The sequence below is a fragment of the Phoxinus phoxinus genome, assembly GCF_949152265.1.
Source record: "Phoxinus phoxinus genome assembly, chromosome: 18".
NCBI lineage: Eukaryota > Metazoa > Chordata > Actinopteri > Cypriniformes > Leuciscidae > Phoxinus > Phoxinus phoxinus.
The window spans coordinates 31,631,494-31,648,249 of record NC_136893.1 but is presented as its reverse complement, the minus strand read 5'-3'; the positions used below and the strand labels follow the sequence as shown (position 1 = coordinate 31,648,249).

Here is a 16,756-nt window from a genome sequence, read left to right as displayed (position 1 = left end):
CACTCACGGGCCCTAGCGCTTAGATGACAGTGAGGGCTACGGCTTTGTCACTCTCGTCTCTCGCTGGGCGACGAGGCAGAAACCAGGACTCGACGGTCGGGACTGGCAGTAAAATAAGACCTGTCTCCTCCGTCCAAGAGGGTCAGAATGGCAGTGTGCGCCGCCCCGAACGGCGACACTCCCGCTCCCCTCTCCCCAGCTCGCGGATAGCAGTGACGCAGCCTCGGCCACGCCCATGGGCCTTCTCTGCCGTCTGCCCCCCGGTGGAAGCGGGTTGGTGTCGAGTTCGACGCCCAGACCCCGCTCTTGGTCGCTACAACGCCACCAGAGCCGGGTCCCTGTCTTCCACCTCGCTACCCCTACGCGGGTACGCCGGTGGTTCGGTTAGGCACGTTGGGCGGTCTCTAGAAGCCTGGCTAGCGCTTCCGAGTCCGTCCCAATGGCTCATCCGCACCATCCGGTTCGGCTAGGCAATTCAGTTTGCACGCCGGCCTCCCAAGTTCAGCGGCATCCACTCACCCGTGTGCAGTCAGTGGATGCCCCTGTCTTGCGGAAAGAGATCGACGTCCTGCTGGCGAAGGACGAGGTCGAGCTGGTCCCTCCTGCCGAGATGAGGTCTGGGTTTGCAGCCCCTACTTCATTGTACCCAAGAAAAGCGGTGGGTTATGGCCAATCCTGGACCTGCGAGTTTTGAATCGGGCCCTGCACAAACTCCCGTTCAAAATACTCACGCAGAAGGGCATTTTCGAATGCATCCGTCCCCAGGATCGGTTTGCAGCGATCCTGCGTTTCTCCGGACCGGAGTGCCCTTAGTCCATGTGTCCAGGCATGCTGTGGTTTTCACAGATGCTTCTGCCATGGGGTGGGGTGCCACGTACAAGGATATGCAGTCTCGGGTCTGTGGACGGGACCCCAGCTGCATTGGCACATCAACTGCCTAGAGTTGCAAGCAGTACGCCTAGCCTTGTGTCGCCTCAAGGGGTTTCTCAGACACAAGCACGTACTGGTCCGTACGGACACCACTGCGACCGTTGCATACATCAACCATCACGGTGGTCTACGCTCCCGTCGTATGTTGTGACTCGCCTCCCACCTCCTCCAATGGAGTCAGAAGCTTCTGAGGTTGCTTCGTGCCGTTCATGTTCCAGGGGCGCTCAACCGTGTGGCAGACGAGCTTTACGGCAGCCTCCCCTGCCAGGAGAATGGCAACTCCTTCCCCAGGCGGTCCAGCTGATTTGGAGTGTCTTCGGAGCCGCACAGGTAGACCTGTTTGCCTCTCCAGACACGACCCATTGCCAGTGGTTTTACTCCCTGACCGAGGGGACCCTCGGCACGGACGCCCTGGCTCTCAGCTGGCCCCAGGACCGGTGCAAGTATGCGTTTCCTCCAGTGAGCCGCCTAGCACAGACTCTGTGCAAGGTCAGGGAGGACGAGGAGCAGGTCCTTCTAGTGGCGCCGTATTGGCCCACCAGGACTTGGTTCACGGAACTCATGCTCCTCGCGACAGCCCCCCCTTGGCCGATTCCTCTGAGGAAGGACCTCCTCTCTCAGAGACGGGGCACTCTATGGCACCCGGTTTTAGGTGGTCTGCCACAGGCAGTGGTAGACACCATCACTTCCGCTAGAGCCCCCTCTACGAGGCGCCTCTATGCGTTGAAGTGGAACCTGTTCGTCGCTTGGTGTTCCTCCCGTCAGGAGGACCCCCGAACTTGCCCGATCGGAGTCGTGCTTTTCTTCCTGCAAGATGGGTTGGGGCGAAGGCTCTCCCTCCACCCTCAAAGTGTATGTTGCTGCAATAGCCACACATCACGATGCAGTAGAGGGTAAATCTTTGGGGAAGCACGACCTGATCATCAGATTCCTTAAGGGTGCTAGGAGGTTAAATCGCGTTTAAAACTCGCGTTTTGCACCCTGTACCCTCTTGGGACCTAGCTCTGGTGCTCAGAGCTCTTCAAAGTCCTCCCTTTGAGCCTTTGTCAACAGTGGAGCTTAATATCCTGTCCAATAAGACAGCGCTCCTGTTGGCATTGGCCTCTTTCAAGAGGGTCGGGGATCTGCAAGCTTTTTCGGTCAACGAATCGTGCCTAGAGTTCGGGTCGGGCCTTTCTCACGTTATATTGAGACCCCGGCTTGGATATGTGCCCAAGGTTCCTACCACCCCCTTCGCGGATCAGGTAGTGAACCTGCAAGCGCTGCCCCAAGAGGAGGCAGACCCAGCCCTAGCTTTTCTCTGTCCAGTCCGCGCCCTGCGGGTTTATGTTGACAGAACGCAAAGCTTTAGGACCTCAGATCAGCTCTTTGTTTGTTATGGAGGCCAGCAGAAGGGGAAGGCTGTCTCCAAGCAGAGGTTGGCTCACTGGTTAGTGGATGCTATCACCCGAGCGTATGAGTCTCTGGGTGAGCTTTGTCCTCCCAGGTTGCGTGCTCACTCCACTAGAGGTGTTGCCGCTTCCTGGGCTTTGGCTCAAGGCGCCTTGCTGACAGACATCTGTAGAGCTGCGGGCTGGGCGACACCTAACACGTTCGCTAGGTTTTATAGCCTGCGGCGTTTCCTCCCGAGTGCTCGCTACGGCCAGTGGTGCGAGGGAATAGGTTGTCGGCTTGCTACGCCACCCTGCGCTTCGGCCAGGTACGTGCGTTTTTTGCTCCGTTGGCGCCAACGCTGGTGAGCCTCTTGAGTTCCTCCATCACTAGGGATGGGAATTGATAAGAATTTAACGATTCCGATTCCATTATCGATATTGCTTATCGATCCGATTCCATATCGATATTGCTTATCGATCCGATTCCTTATCGATTCTCTTATCGATTCTCATTGGGTGAGGGAATAAGTACAAATTTGTTTGTTTGTATTAACTCGCTTTAATATCTGATCAGAAGACACAGCACAGAGCACATATACACAAATTATGTGTAGCAACCTCAGAACAAACCTAAAAGTAGGTGAGCTACTTCTCAAAGGAAAGTCCAGGGACCTATAGCATAAGGCAGTGTTTCTCAACCAGTATGCCATGGCACGCTAGTGTGTGCCTTGAAAGATTATCAAGAAGAGTGCCTTAGTGCCTTCACAATTATTGGTCCAAAAAAAACTGCCATTTATGTGCCATAAAAAAACGAAAAACACAGACTGAAAACAGTCAAGGAAGAGCTTGTGCCTTTTGGAATATTAACAGTTCTCATTTGGATTCAACCTGAAACAAAACGTGTGTGCGCTAGTGAGTGAGCGAGAGTGTGTGCGCGCGCGTGTGTGTGTGTGTGAGTGAGCGCGAGATAGTGTAAGAGTGAGCATGTGTGCGTTTGTGTGTGTGTGTGTGAGTGAGTGAGTGCGAGAGAGTGCGTGTGTGACTGTAAAGCGCGAGAGAGTGTGTGTGCGCTAGTGAGTGAGCGAGAGTGTGTGCGTGAGCGCGAGATAGCGTGTGAGCGCTAGTGAGTGAGTGTATATGTGCGCGCGTGTGTGTGTGAGTGAACGTGTGCGTTTGTGTGAGTGAGTGAGTGAGCGCGAGAGAGTGTGTGTGCACTAGTGAGTGAGCGAGAGCGTCATGACACATTTGCAATGAGCGGAACAGATACGCGGAATCGATACGCAGGCATGCTAACGGTTCCAAGGAATTGATTCACTGGGCACCAGTTCTGAAGAAGAATCGGTTCTCGGTTCCCATCCCTATCCATCACCCCTCCGGTGCCTGGCGTAGCGGACCGCCAGCGCCAGGTCTGCTACCTCTAGTGGAGTTGCTAGTAGACTGGGTGTTCTCTAGTGGTCTCTACTGTGACCCATGATGCCACGTGCAGTTCAGCCGTGTCTTCCCCTTGACAGACTCTTTCTGTCGTCCCTGTTGAGTTCGCTCCCACTTCCTCGGATGGGACCACCTCAGGGACTGCCATATGTTTCAATATCCCACTGGGCTAGTACGTATGTGTAATCCAGGCCTTCCTCAGGCAGGCTGGGGCTTCCGCAGCGTTCCCTTCCCCTTTTTTTGGGGTTAGGGCACGTTTCCCAGTGTTATCCAATATCCACTGCGCGGGTCTTGTGGAACAGCAGTGTGATTCCTAGCGAGCTCCCGCAAATTATTCAAGAAACTGCTGCAGGGTAGCTTAGCTGGGCGCTGGAAAGGGCCAGCACCATGGCGTTTTATTAGGGATCCCAATTAGTCAGGGAACTCCCCGACGACACGTCGGAGTTCCCAGGACTAAAGGGAACGTCTTGGTTACGTATGTAACCCTCGTTCCCTGAGTACAGGGAACGGAGACGCGTCGTCCCTTCGCCATGTTGCTGTACCTTCGCGGAGGACTGGACACCGTTCGGCTCCTCAGCGAAAAGCACTATGCATGCGTTGCTTCCACCTTTTATACCCGCGCTGGTAGGCGGGCTGCGGAATGCATTCCTGCATGCCAATTTTCATTGGCTCGTTTTAATTCTCTCGTAGGCAATTGGTCTCCCTAGCGTGATCCCAATTCGTCAGGGAACTCCCCAACGACACGTCTCCATTCCCTGTACTCAGGGAACGAGGGTTACATACGTAACCGAGACGTTTTCTATATATTCCAACTTATTTCTGAGAACCTCGTTTTCTTTTTGGAGGAGATTGAGTGACCGCTCATTTCCCGAAACTGCATCTTCCACATCACTGATTCTTTGCTCGGCCGTAGTGATCCGGCCTTGCATAGATGAGACAGACATGGTCAGGGTATCAATTGATCCCTGAATGGAGTTGCGAAGTTCCGACATTTGAGAGATCAGCTCTTGCTTAACACTCCCAATGATCTCCCGAAACTCTTTCAGCGCAGCCGCTGAACTTTCCCCCTCAGAGACGAACGCCTCAGCAGCCATTTGCGGAGACTTTCACTCAGTAGTTTCGGCAGCTTTATGGTCATCTTTCTTGGGTTTTGGTCGACGCTCCATAGTTCCGCATTGCACACAAGTATCAGGTAAACTTTTTACAACTATTTGGGCAATGCTTCAGTGTTTAATTCAACATATATTAGGTGATTTCTAGAGAGCTCTCCTGGGTACGTCTAACTACCTCGAGCGCATCACGTGACTCCTCGTTCGTCAAGCTTTTAACCCTTCTGGAGGAAATGAAAGAGACTCAGCAAGTGCATAGCAACATGTTGAATGCTTTGCTTAAGCAGCACAACCATGAGTCATTGCCCAATGTTCCTGAAGAAGCTGTCTTCCCTCTAACAACAACAGAAGAAGTGGAAGCTATGAATGAAAAGCTGCTTGACCCAAGATTCACGTCTAGTGTTGTAGGTTCATGATCAGTGTTCATGTTGCTTGTTGGTTTTTATTTTGATCATTCTGAAGCGCATATCATCTACAAATCATTGTCTGTTTGTACTTAGGTTGCAATGATTGCAGATGTTGGTGGTTCTTCACTGGATGATGCCACAAGGAGAATGATGAGATTCCTCATTTCAAATGAAGTGGCAATCCAGTACAGTCTGTTTGGCCGTCATGGCAAGAAGAGATTTAGAGATCTGCGTCTTTTTGAGGTCATATATGGTAAGTGTTTTATTGTTGTACTCCTATGCATAAGTCAAGAGAATTTCATTTGTGTAATACTTTTTTACAATACGCACGCTAGTGCTGCATGATTAATCATATTTTAATCATGATCATGATTTGGAATTAATATTAGGAATTTTGTGTGTAAACTTTTACTTTTATGCAGGTGGATTGAAGAAGAATTCATTGACCAAAGATGTCAACAGGCAGAGAAGGCTCTCACAAATGGTTCACTGGTGCTAGAGATACCCCTTTTCCACCAAGGCAGTGCTGGTGCCGGTTCGGAGCCGGTGCCTACTCGCGAACCAGTTCTTTCTGTTTCGACAGCAAAGAACCGGTTCTCGGCCAGGAAAATTGGTTCCAAAGCGGCACCAACTCTTTGCTGGACTAGAGCAAAGAGCTGTGGCAAAATGATGTGGCAAAAGACCGTTCTTTTGCCACGTCATGCTGGGGGCGGGGTTATTGTGAGCAAAAACTCGACGGTGACCGCCGGCTTGCTAAAAACACAGCGCTTGCAAACGTTAGTAGAAATTATTGCTGAAAGATGGAAACTAAAGCGAAACAGTGGACGGTGGAGGAGACAAATTGTTTGTTGGCGGTATGGTCCTCGGCAGAGGTACAGAAAAAAATCGAAAGTGCTTCAAGAACAAAACCTGTGTTTGAGCAAATCCAGAGGGAGATGGCTGCAGCGGGGTTTAACAGAACCATTGAGCAGATCAATAACAAGTTAAAAAAACTAAAAAAGGATTACAGGGACCAAAAGAAGGAGTTGGGTCGAAGTGGTAATGGACGGCCACGTTGTAGAAATCCTCATTTTGAGGTTCTGGACTCGGTCCTCGGCGACAGACCAGCGTGCCAGATCACCAGGGCATTAAATTCGGCCACTGCCGTGTTTGAAACTATGATGGATGAGACGCCGCTGCAGGGTATTGCCAACAGCTTTACTGATTCCGGTAAGATTAACTTTTCTAATGTTTCACCTTTGTTACAAACCAACTAGCGCTATACATTTCTTATCTGTTTGTTTACAATGCTACTTAGTAGCTGTGCTTGCTTGACCAATCAGCTAGATAGCATGCTATTGTTAAGTAAGTAAGTATTACATGGCTACCTACCAAATAAATCAATAATGTAACACAACATATTGATTTAAAAAAGAGTTTATTGATTTAAAAACGATTATATTACTTATTAACCTAACTGCGTCCTAGCAATGCACTGTTTTGCATGGCAACGGTCTGTTATCTGTTATTAACGTTTGTGATTAAAACAGGGTTTTATTTTTGTTGTTTTTAGAGTTGTTGGGTATTGATGACAGTGAATCTGACCGGGAGCTACCGCTACCACTCCACTGCAGCTCACCAGTACCGTCTTGCAGCTCAGCAGCTGAAAGCTCATCATCTGCTTCTTCCAGTCAGCAGACCAGAAAGGGTAAGGATTGTTATCATCAAGAAACTGAAATATATTACTCTTCATTAAATGTGAATACATTTGCATGAAGTGCCCAATGAACTAGTGGTAGTGTAACGTTAGGGATATGATAGTAGACATATGATATAAGGTGTATCAGTGTAGTAATACAGTATAATATAATATTATTTTGCTAATATGTTGCATTGACTCTTGTGTTTGATTATTTACAATTGCAAAATACACAAGCAAGATCTGTGTTAATTGTAGAGGGTTTTTTTTTGTGCACAGGCAAAAGGAAACGAGACATGAATGGGGAGCTGCTGGAATATTTTGAGAGGTCTGATGAAAGGTTCCTGCTGCACTGCAAGGACATGAACGATACCTTGATGAGGAAAATGGATGCAGACTCAACTGCTATGCTTGGACTCATGGAGCGTATGGTGATGGAGAGGCAATCCCACTGATGACTGCTACTAAATCAAAGAAACAATGTTGCACACTGCACTGTACACACTGTAATATTTAAAACATTTTGCATAGTGTATTTTTTTTTAAATAAACGTTTTCTACAGAAACTTGTCTGCTGTAGTATAATAATCAACACAAAAACAAATGCAAGTTTAAAAAATTGTTTTTATTTACATTTGTGCAGATTAAGCACTGCTGAATTTCAGGAAACCAGAAAGAGAGAACTATTAACTCAGCAAGTATGTTACATCTGATGTTATGACAGTTTAAATATTTAACAAAAATACAGCACAGGTAGAATTACAATGAATTAAGAAAAAAATTAATCAGTCATCTCCTCTACAAAAGTACTGTATTAACGCAGCTCTGATGTCAGCCCCTTCTTGATTACCATGTTCAGGTGCCGTTGTAGGTTACCATGTTGTAGGTCTGTTGTTCATGTGTCAGTCTGCCAGTGTCTGAAAAGGGCTTCATGAACCAGTTCTGCATAGGGTAAGCTGGGTCATCACCAATTAAATAATGTCCTACATCACACCCAGAGATGTTCGTTTTGTTTTGGCCTAATAACTCCCCGTCATTTAGGACTTCCCACAAATGTGACTGTCTCAGTACTCTTGCGTCGTGAACACTACCTGGATAGCCAACGCATACATCCCAGAAAAGACCTTTACCATCAACCACTGCTTGGAGAACAATGGAATGCCATCCTTTCCGATTGTAATAGTCTCTAGGATACTCCTCTGGTGCTATTATAGGGATGTGACTTCCATCTATTGCTCCAACACACTGTGGAACTCTCCATCGATTTAGAAAGAATGTGGCCATTTCTACAAACTTGTCAGCGTCAGGAAATGTAATGTGCACAGGAAGCAGGACCCTGTTGACTGCATAGCAAAAGTCCTGAACACAGTTAAAGATGGTGCTGAGGCCTACCCCAAAAAGACTGGCCACCGGCAGCGAATACAGGGCCATAAGTCTTATGGTCTTAATACAGGACTTATGGTCCTGTATTCGCTGCCGGTGGCCAGTTTCCAGATGGCAATTGCCACTCGTTTTCGGATTGTTACACACATACGGTAATTTGTGTTCCTCCTCCCCATGTCAGGCTTGACTCGACCACAGATGTATTCAAATGACTCCCGGGACACTCGGAAATTCTGCACAAACTGCTGAGTGGTGAAATCCGGAACGATTGTGTCCCACCAGTGGCGAGATTGCGGGTGTGCCCAGACAACAGGCGGTCTCCGTCTTGCATTGTGCCGCAATACTACCGTTGCCTGTAAAGATAAAAATATTTTTTGTTGATTTCCAATGTAATCGGTAGATAATCTGCGCCACCGGTACATACGGTAGCTAACGTTAGGGACATTAGAGCTAATGGCCTTGCTTTTGCTTCCAACAAGAGCTAACATCAATAATAAGAATCAAAACATGTTATATAATTACCCTTTTTCTCGAACGTAACAGTCGAGCTGCACAAATGTGTTCTATGCGTCGTCTTCTAATCCCAAGAAAGGATCGCAAACTATGTAGTCCGCCATTGTAAATGTTTATGCTTGAAGTTGGCGCAGCCGCGCAAGCGTTTCTGGGAAAGCTAAGACGTATGGCAACGTAAACAGTGACGTAACGACGTCGTTCGCTGGGCTCTCTAGTTCAGTGGAAAAACAAACAGGTTCGGAGAAGGTTCGCAAGTTGAACCAACTTTGAACCAGCACCAGTTCCGAACCAGTTCTTTTTTGGTGGAAAAGGGGACAGGGGTGGAAACAGAGCCATTAGAGGACAACAGGAGAAAAGACCATCTACAGTACAGTGAGAATTTTTTGTGCTGTTTCTAAGCCCAAGTTCTTTAAATGTGATGAATTTTTTGGGAGCTAAAGTCCCCAAAAGTCGTTGTGTTCCTTTAAAGGGTTATTTCAGTCGTTGCACAAACGCAATACCTGTGTTCATCTTCTGAACATAAAGATATTTTCATTCAAACTACGAGCCTTCTGTTCCTCAGTTTAGAATACGTTTTAGAATGTTATTGGCCTTTTTTTTGTTAAAATGTGAATTTTGATGATTTTATAAAAACAACAACTTGTATTTGAAAGTTTTATAAAATATTAAAGTGTAATAAAACATTTGAACATACTGAACCTTTGCAGGGTTTTTTTTTTTTTAATTGCACCTGTTGTTTTGTGATGTTATAGATGAATGACCAGTGGAATATTTGCGCTGAAAACTGACATTTCCCAAACTGAAATAATGTTACTTTTATCAGTTATCAATCTATCAATTCTAAACAAATAAATTCAAATAAATACATAAGGTAAATTACAAATTTTCACTTTTAACTGTAAAGCTGCTTTGAAACAATCTGTATTGTAGAAAGCACTATATAAATGAAGGTGACTTGACAATCAAGCATAAAGAGTATAATTAATACATACTTACACTTTCTAGGCCAGATGTATCATAAAGCCTCAGTAAACACATACATTATGAGAGGCCAGTCCAGTACCCAATGAAAAACCCATACTGGGCCCTGGTACATCACACGTGAGCTTCATATTCGTAGCTGCTGGTGCGAAGGACAGAGAGGAATGGAGATGGAGACGGAGACAGGGGGTTTCGGCCAGTGGCGATATTCACATTACTTTCAGTTTATTGCTCGAAAGGACAAAGATATTTGCCTGAAATTCACTCTATGCCCTGGCAGGCAAGTACTGGCCATCGGGACTACCGGGAAATTCACGGCTTTTTGGGCCGATGCATCTAAAACTTTTTTTGTTTGTCTTACCGGCTCATAAAACTCGTACATCGGCGGCCCATTCGTTTTGTTTTGCTTAATTGGCGGCGCTGGGTAAGTGCCGGTGTAATGCATTGGTTAAAAAAAGTCAGCGTTAGTTTTTTTTCTGACAGACCGGCCCATGAAACACGTAGATTGGCCCATTGGTTGTTTTCTTTCTAAATTAAAACATAATTTACCATTTTTCTGGAATATCTTTAAAAGTCGTTCGTGAAAGACATTCTATGTTTTAAATGATTTAACGTTTACTTTTTTTGTTTTTAACGTTTAAAATTTTTTTTTATTTCTCTGTATGTGAAGGAAAACATTCTAACTTGTTTTACATTTTTCTGATAATGTTTTAAATACTAGCCTACACCTTTGTATTTTAAAGATCTGTATCGTTTTAAAAAGTTATTAAAGTTGTATGTGAAAGTGTTAGCCTACATAATGCCTGTGAAAAAAAAACTGTTTCGGCCTACCTCTTACGTTTCACGGTTTTAAAGTTTAAAGCACATAGATTTGAACAGTTTCATTATGTGAATAAATCAGTAAGTTAGTGAATATTAAAGTCCAAAATTAACTAAAACATGAGTTAACTTTTTTATTTTTTAACAACTATTATTTTTTATGAATGTTATTTAGTGTAATAAATAAATCTAGAGTTAGGTGGGCGGAGACGAACACTGATCTATTCATGTTTCTACCGTCGATGAGTGATGTATCATATGGAACTTAAAACTAAACTTTAGAAGCATATTGTATTCTAGTTGATGTTGTTTTGAACGGTTTTATATCTGTAGCCTATGTGAAGGGCCACATTCTAACTTTCTTCAGATAACATTGTAAAATGTACGAATACTAAACCATTGCATTTTAACTCTATACAGTGTTTTTAAAAAGTTTTAAAGGGTTAGTTCACCCAAAAATGAAAATAATGTCATTAATGACTCACCCTCATGTCGTTCTAAGCCCGTAAGACCTCCGTTCATCTTCGGAACACAGTTTAAGATATTTTAGATTTAGTCCGAGAGCTTTCTGTCCCTCCATTGAAGCTGTATATACAGTATACTGTCCATGTCCATAAAGGTAATAAAAACATCATCAAAGTAGTCCATGTGACATCAGTGGGTTAGTTAGAAGTTTTTGAAGCATCGAAAATACTTTTTGGTCAAAAAATAACACAAAATAAGACTTTATTCAGCATTGTATTCTCTCCCGGGTCTGTTGTCAATATGCGTTCACGACTCTGCAGTGACGCTGCTGACGTAAGACGCTGATGACGTGTTATCTGGTGCGCCCGAGCTTCGTTTACAGTCTGAGGGAGACGCACGCTATATTCAAGCTATTCTACATTGTTTGCGTGGATATCATTTTTTTAATGGTGCGTAAATGTGCATGTCGCGGATGAGACACTTTTACAGCGTGCGTTTCCCTCAGTCTATAAATGAAGCTCGGGCGCACCAGATAACACGTCATCAGCGTCTTACGCCATCAGCGTAACTGTGAAGGATTGACAACAGACCCGGGAGAGAATACAATGCTGAATAAAGTCTTATTTTGTGTTATTTTTGGACCAAAAAGTATTTTCGATGCTTCAAAAACTTCTAACTAACCCACTGATGTCACATGGACTACTTTGATGATGTTTTTATTACCTTTATGGACATGGACAGTATACTGTATATACAGCTTCAATGGAGGGACAGAAAGCTCTCGGACTAAATCTAAAATATCTTAAACTGTGTTCTGAAGATGAACGGAGGTCTTACGGGCTTAGAACGACATGAGGGTGAGTCATTAATGACATTATTTTCATTTTTGGGTGAACTAACCCTTTAAGTGTATGTGGAAAACAAAACTTTTCTTTAAAGGATTAGTTCACTTTAAAAAAAACTTTTGCTGATAATTTACTCATCCCGATGTCATCCAAGATGTCCATGTCTTTCTTTCTTCAGTGGAAAAGAAATGAAGGTTTTTGATGAACACATCCCACTAAACATCAGACGTCTATTGGACAGGCAGATCGTGTCTATATTGCGTCAGTCGGTCCAAGACCAATTTTTTACCTTTATGCAACGTGCAATCTAGGTCTGCTATTTGGACATCTAACCATGACCCCACCTGGACGTCAATATAATGTTCAATATTTGAACGCCGGAATAGGTACTTTTCTGGATGTTATGTGGACGTCTAAGACAGGTGCAGGAAATTGACATGATCTAGGTTTGCAAAGTTTCCTCCAAATGAGGTCTTTTCTACGTCATGTTTGGAAGTCAGATTTTGGTTCCTGAAGGTGCAGACTGTGATGCCATGTGGACGTCTAAGACAGGTGCAGGAAATTTACATGATCTCCCACTAAACATTGGATGTCGGATAGACGTGCAGCTCATGTCTATATTGGGTCCGTTGGTCCATGACCAATTCTGGACATCTATTCAACGTCCAAACTAGGTCCACAATTTGGACGTCCAACCATGACCTAACTTGGACGTCATATTATATTGACATTCAACATTTGACCTTTGACATTTTTTGGACATCATTTTGACGTCTATGACAGGTGCAGGATATTTACATGATTAATATGTAATATTTTTTATTTACAAATATCAACATTGTTGTTATCAACATGATAAATACATATGAATACAGATTATTAATAATTATTTAAGATCGTTTTCCAAAAACTCCATTTGATTGTCTCAGCATCATGTGAAAACTGGAGACGCAGATTAATATAGTTTTCCTGCAGCTCAACCAGTAGAGCATTGGTGCTTGCAATGCAAGATCATGGGTTAGATTCCCAGCGAAAGCAAGAACTGATAGGAATATAAATGTGTAATGCAATGTAAGTCACTTTGGATAAAAAGCATCTGCCAAATGCATAAATGTAAAATCAATGGTACAGAATACACGTCCTCCACCCTTTTGAAACATGGGACTACAGTTATAGAAGTTGTATAAAAACAACGTTAAATTTGATGTTGAAAAGACGTCCACAAACGACCACATTTGGACTATAAATAACCCTAACACGGAGGTCCCACGGATGTCAACATTAGACGTATGGTAGATGTCGAAAAAATACGTTGTCTGGCGTCACAGTCTGCACCCTCCTGATACCGACATAGGACGGACAAGCACACCGTTGAAACTACGTCATCTGGAGGTAACTTTGCGCAGGGGGATGTCTCCATATAATGGACGTCAGTGGGCCCCAAACGGGTCAAGGTCCAGATGACAGTGTCAGCGCCGCTTCAACGGGCTTTAAATGACACCAGACGATGAATACGGGTCTTATCTAGCGAAACCATCGTCATTTTTTTAAATGCCCATTTCGTGTGCGTATCCTGGGTGTTGGAATATTAAAAAGGCTAAAATAACTTTTTCGTCATTTTATATTCAGTTTTATTATAAACAAACTTTAATCAATGTAATTTCACAGCCCCCGTGTATAATCAACCAGAACAGATGGAAGAGCAATTAGAATAAATTTTGGAGCTGCCTGCTTTCCATAGATCCTCCGTCGGACAAGAAAGATCTTAGTTTTCAGCCACTGAGTTCAACATCAACGTCTACCACAAGCACAGAAGAAGAGGAATGTGAAATGCATTGGAAACAGAAAAAATGGATTGTCAACGAGCCTAATGTCATGGAGCTGTTCAAAAGATGTCCAGAATGTGGATCAGTAATAACAGAGAACACAAAAGCAACTGTGGGAAGTGTTCTCCGTGTTCACTGGGAATGTGAAAAAAACCACAAAGGAAAGTGGAGTTCATGCAGTGATGTTAGAGGAATGCCAGCTAATAATCTTCTTGTTTCTGCGTGCACACTATTCACTGGAGCAAATACCCCATAAAACCACTTACTTTGACATTCAGTCTTCCTACCTTACTCCAGTCATTAATGAAGAATATCAACAACAACAGAAAGCAGCAATCAATGACTTACAGTTACAAACTGAGCTCTGTAATCCAGTTCATTTGTCCGGAGATGGGAGGTCAGACAGGCAAGTACATAGTCATTTTTTAAATAATTATTTTTCTACAATTTTAGAAAATTTTAACAACACTGAAATGTTTTGTACTTGTGATTCTTTTCGCCCTGGGTTTTCGGCGAAATACAACATCCATCCATCTTCTTCCGCTTATCCGGGGCCGGGTCGCGGGGGCAGCAGTCTAAGCAGAGATGCCCAGACTTCCCTTTCCCTAGCCACTTCCTCTAGCTCTTCCGGGGGGACACCGAGGCGTTCCCAGGCCAGCCGAGAGACATAGTCTCTCCAGCGTGTCCTAGGTCTTCCCCGGGGTCTCCTCCCGGTGGGACGTGCCCGGAACACCTTCCCAGGAAGGCGTCCAGGAGGCATCCGGAACAGATGCCCGAGCCACCTCAGCTGACCCCTCTCGATGTGGAGGAGCAGCGGCTCTACTCTGAGCTCCTCCCGAGTGACCGAGCTCCTCACCCTATCTCTAAGGGATCGCCCAGCCACCCTGCGGAGAAAGCTCATTTCGGCCGCCTGTATCCGGGATCTTGTCCTTTCGGTCATGACCCAAAGCTCATGACCATAGGTGAGAGTAGGAACGTAGATTGACCGGTAAATCGAGAGATTCGCCTTGCGGCTCAGCTCTTTCTTCACCACGACAGACCGGTACATCGTCCGCATTACTGTGGAAGCTGCACCGATCCGTCTGTCAATCTCCCGTTCCATCCTTCCCTCACTCGTGAACAAGACCCCAAGATACTTGAACTCCTCCACTTGAAATACAACACATATAGTTTAATGGATGACACAACAGACAAAATTGTTCACTTTGAACTGGTGCGGGTCAGTTTACATGACATAATTCTATGTTATTAATTTTAAGTAACCTTTGTAGGTGTTCAGTATTTTAAAATGAAGTACAGTAACATTACTGGTAGTTTTTGCAATGTTATGATCAATATAAAATGGTTTTAATGGTACAAAAAACAAATATGTTGGTTGTTTTGAGCAGCATAGAAGATACACTCACTCCTCGTTTATCTATCTTCAGGGCCCGGTTTTTCAAAAGTAATCCACTAGGATTTTGGATAACGGATTGGATCAAATCTTGAAAATGGGTTTTTCAAAAGAAAAAACGGATTACATAATCGGATTAGATCACGTAATCCAATCTTGGTTTTGATCCAGATCAAACCTTTAGTTTGGGTTTTTCAGAACTTTTTTGTAGGATTTGGATCACTTTGATCCAAAAAAATCTGAATTAAACTGATCCCATCAGAACGGTGGATTCAGCGTGGATTTCATGCACAAAATGTAATGAAAACTTTAAAAATGTATCAAATAATACTATATTTGGATCATGCAGTATCTTACAAGATATCCTATTTATTCATAAGGTTTTAATTTTATTTGTTCATCCGTCAGGCTACAGTGATTAGGTAGGCTAACGTATTCGGCCTTTCAGTATAGGCCTACAGCAAAGTAGAAAGAGTTTGGCCTCATAAAATAATCCCCCAAACAGCTGTCAAAATTGACCAAAAACAATACATTTTATTCTGTCACTAATTGATATATATATATTCATCACAATCGAAAATATTTTTGTTTTTAGAATATTTATTAGTGATGCATGCAATGATTACAGAATAACCAAAAAAATGCAAAGAATGGCAATCACTGATTTTTGAAATCCAAAACAAATCCAAATCAGAAATAGTGTCTAACTATTGCGTCCCTTGTTGCACGTCCTGTTTGCTCGGTCTGGCAGAATGCAGGAGGTTGGTTAGGGTCTCCAAGGGGCTCAGGTGCATCATTGTCAGCACAGAGAGGGACATTGCGCTTAGTAGCGATGTTGTGCAGGACAATACAGGCGAGGGTTATGTTGCATGCTTTCTGTGGTTCCGCTCTCAGGAAGTTAAGACATGCAAAGCAACCTCTTAAGAACTCCATTAAGTCTTTTTTTTAAAATTCAATACATCTATATTTGAAACTTGTTATAAATATCCTCAATGTACAGTGTTTGTGTTGTAGGTCTCAGATGAGCGGAGCTGGAAGAGGATGGGGTGTTTTTTTTTTTTTGTTTTTTTTTTTAAATGTGTGTTTTAATTTCAAATAAAAATAAACTTATATTGACCCCACACTGGCTATTCTACTTGTTGCTCTTTACATATCTATAGTTCTACATTGTGATTTCCTATCCTGTTTGAGCACTGGTTATCCAGATTTGGTGATCCTGAAAAGTTCCTATCCGGATCAGATTGATCCAATCCAATGTTGCTTTAAAAAACTGGCTCAAAAGTAAACTGGATTACGTGATCACGGATCGCAAAAAAAAGGATTACTAAATCCGGATCAATTTGATCCGGATTAAACCTTTTAAAAAACCGGGCCCAGGTTACAGAAGCATCTAGTTCTGTGGCCATGGAGCCAGTAGGACTCAAGAGGGCTGTGAACACAATACAAGAACAAGGAATCAAAATAGATGTGCTGACCACAGACAGATCGCCATCTATTCGAAAGATTACGCGTGTAGAATATCCAAACATTCACCATGAATTTGATATTTGGCATGTAGTCAAAGGTAACTGTCTCATAAGAGACTAAGAGATATATATTAATT

The 16,756-nt window shown here is 43.9% G+C and overlaps 1 protein-coding gene across 1 annotated transcript; it reads left to right on the top strand.

The window, feature by feature from the left end:
- Positions 1–6,050: 6,050 nt before the first annotated feature.
- On the top strand, positions 6,051–7,384 carry LOC306986311 (uncharacterized protein; the record flags this gene model as incomplete). The annotated part of the gene is made up of 3 exons (XM_079589430.1): positions 6,051–6,459; positions 6,803–6,937; positions 7,208–7,384. The coding sequence occupies 3 exons, from the start codon at positions 6,051–6,053 to the stop codon at positions 7,381–7,383; spliced, it is 720 nt and encodes a 239-aa protein (XP_079445556.1). The 3' UTR covers position 7,384.
- Positions 7,385–16,756: the final 9,372 nt, after the last annotated feature.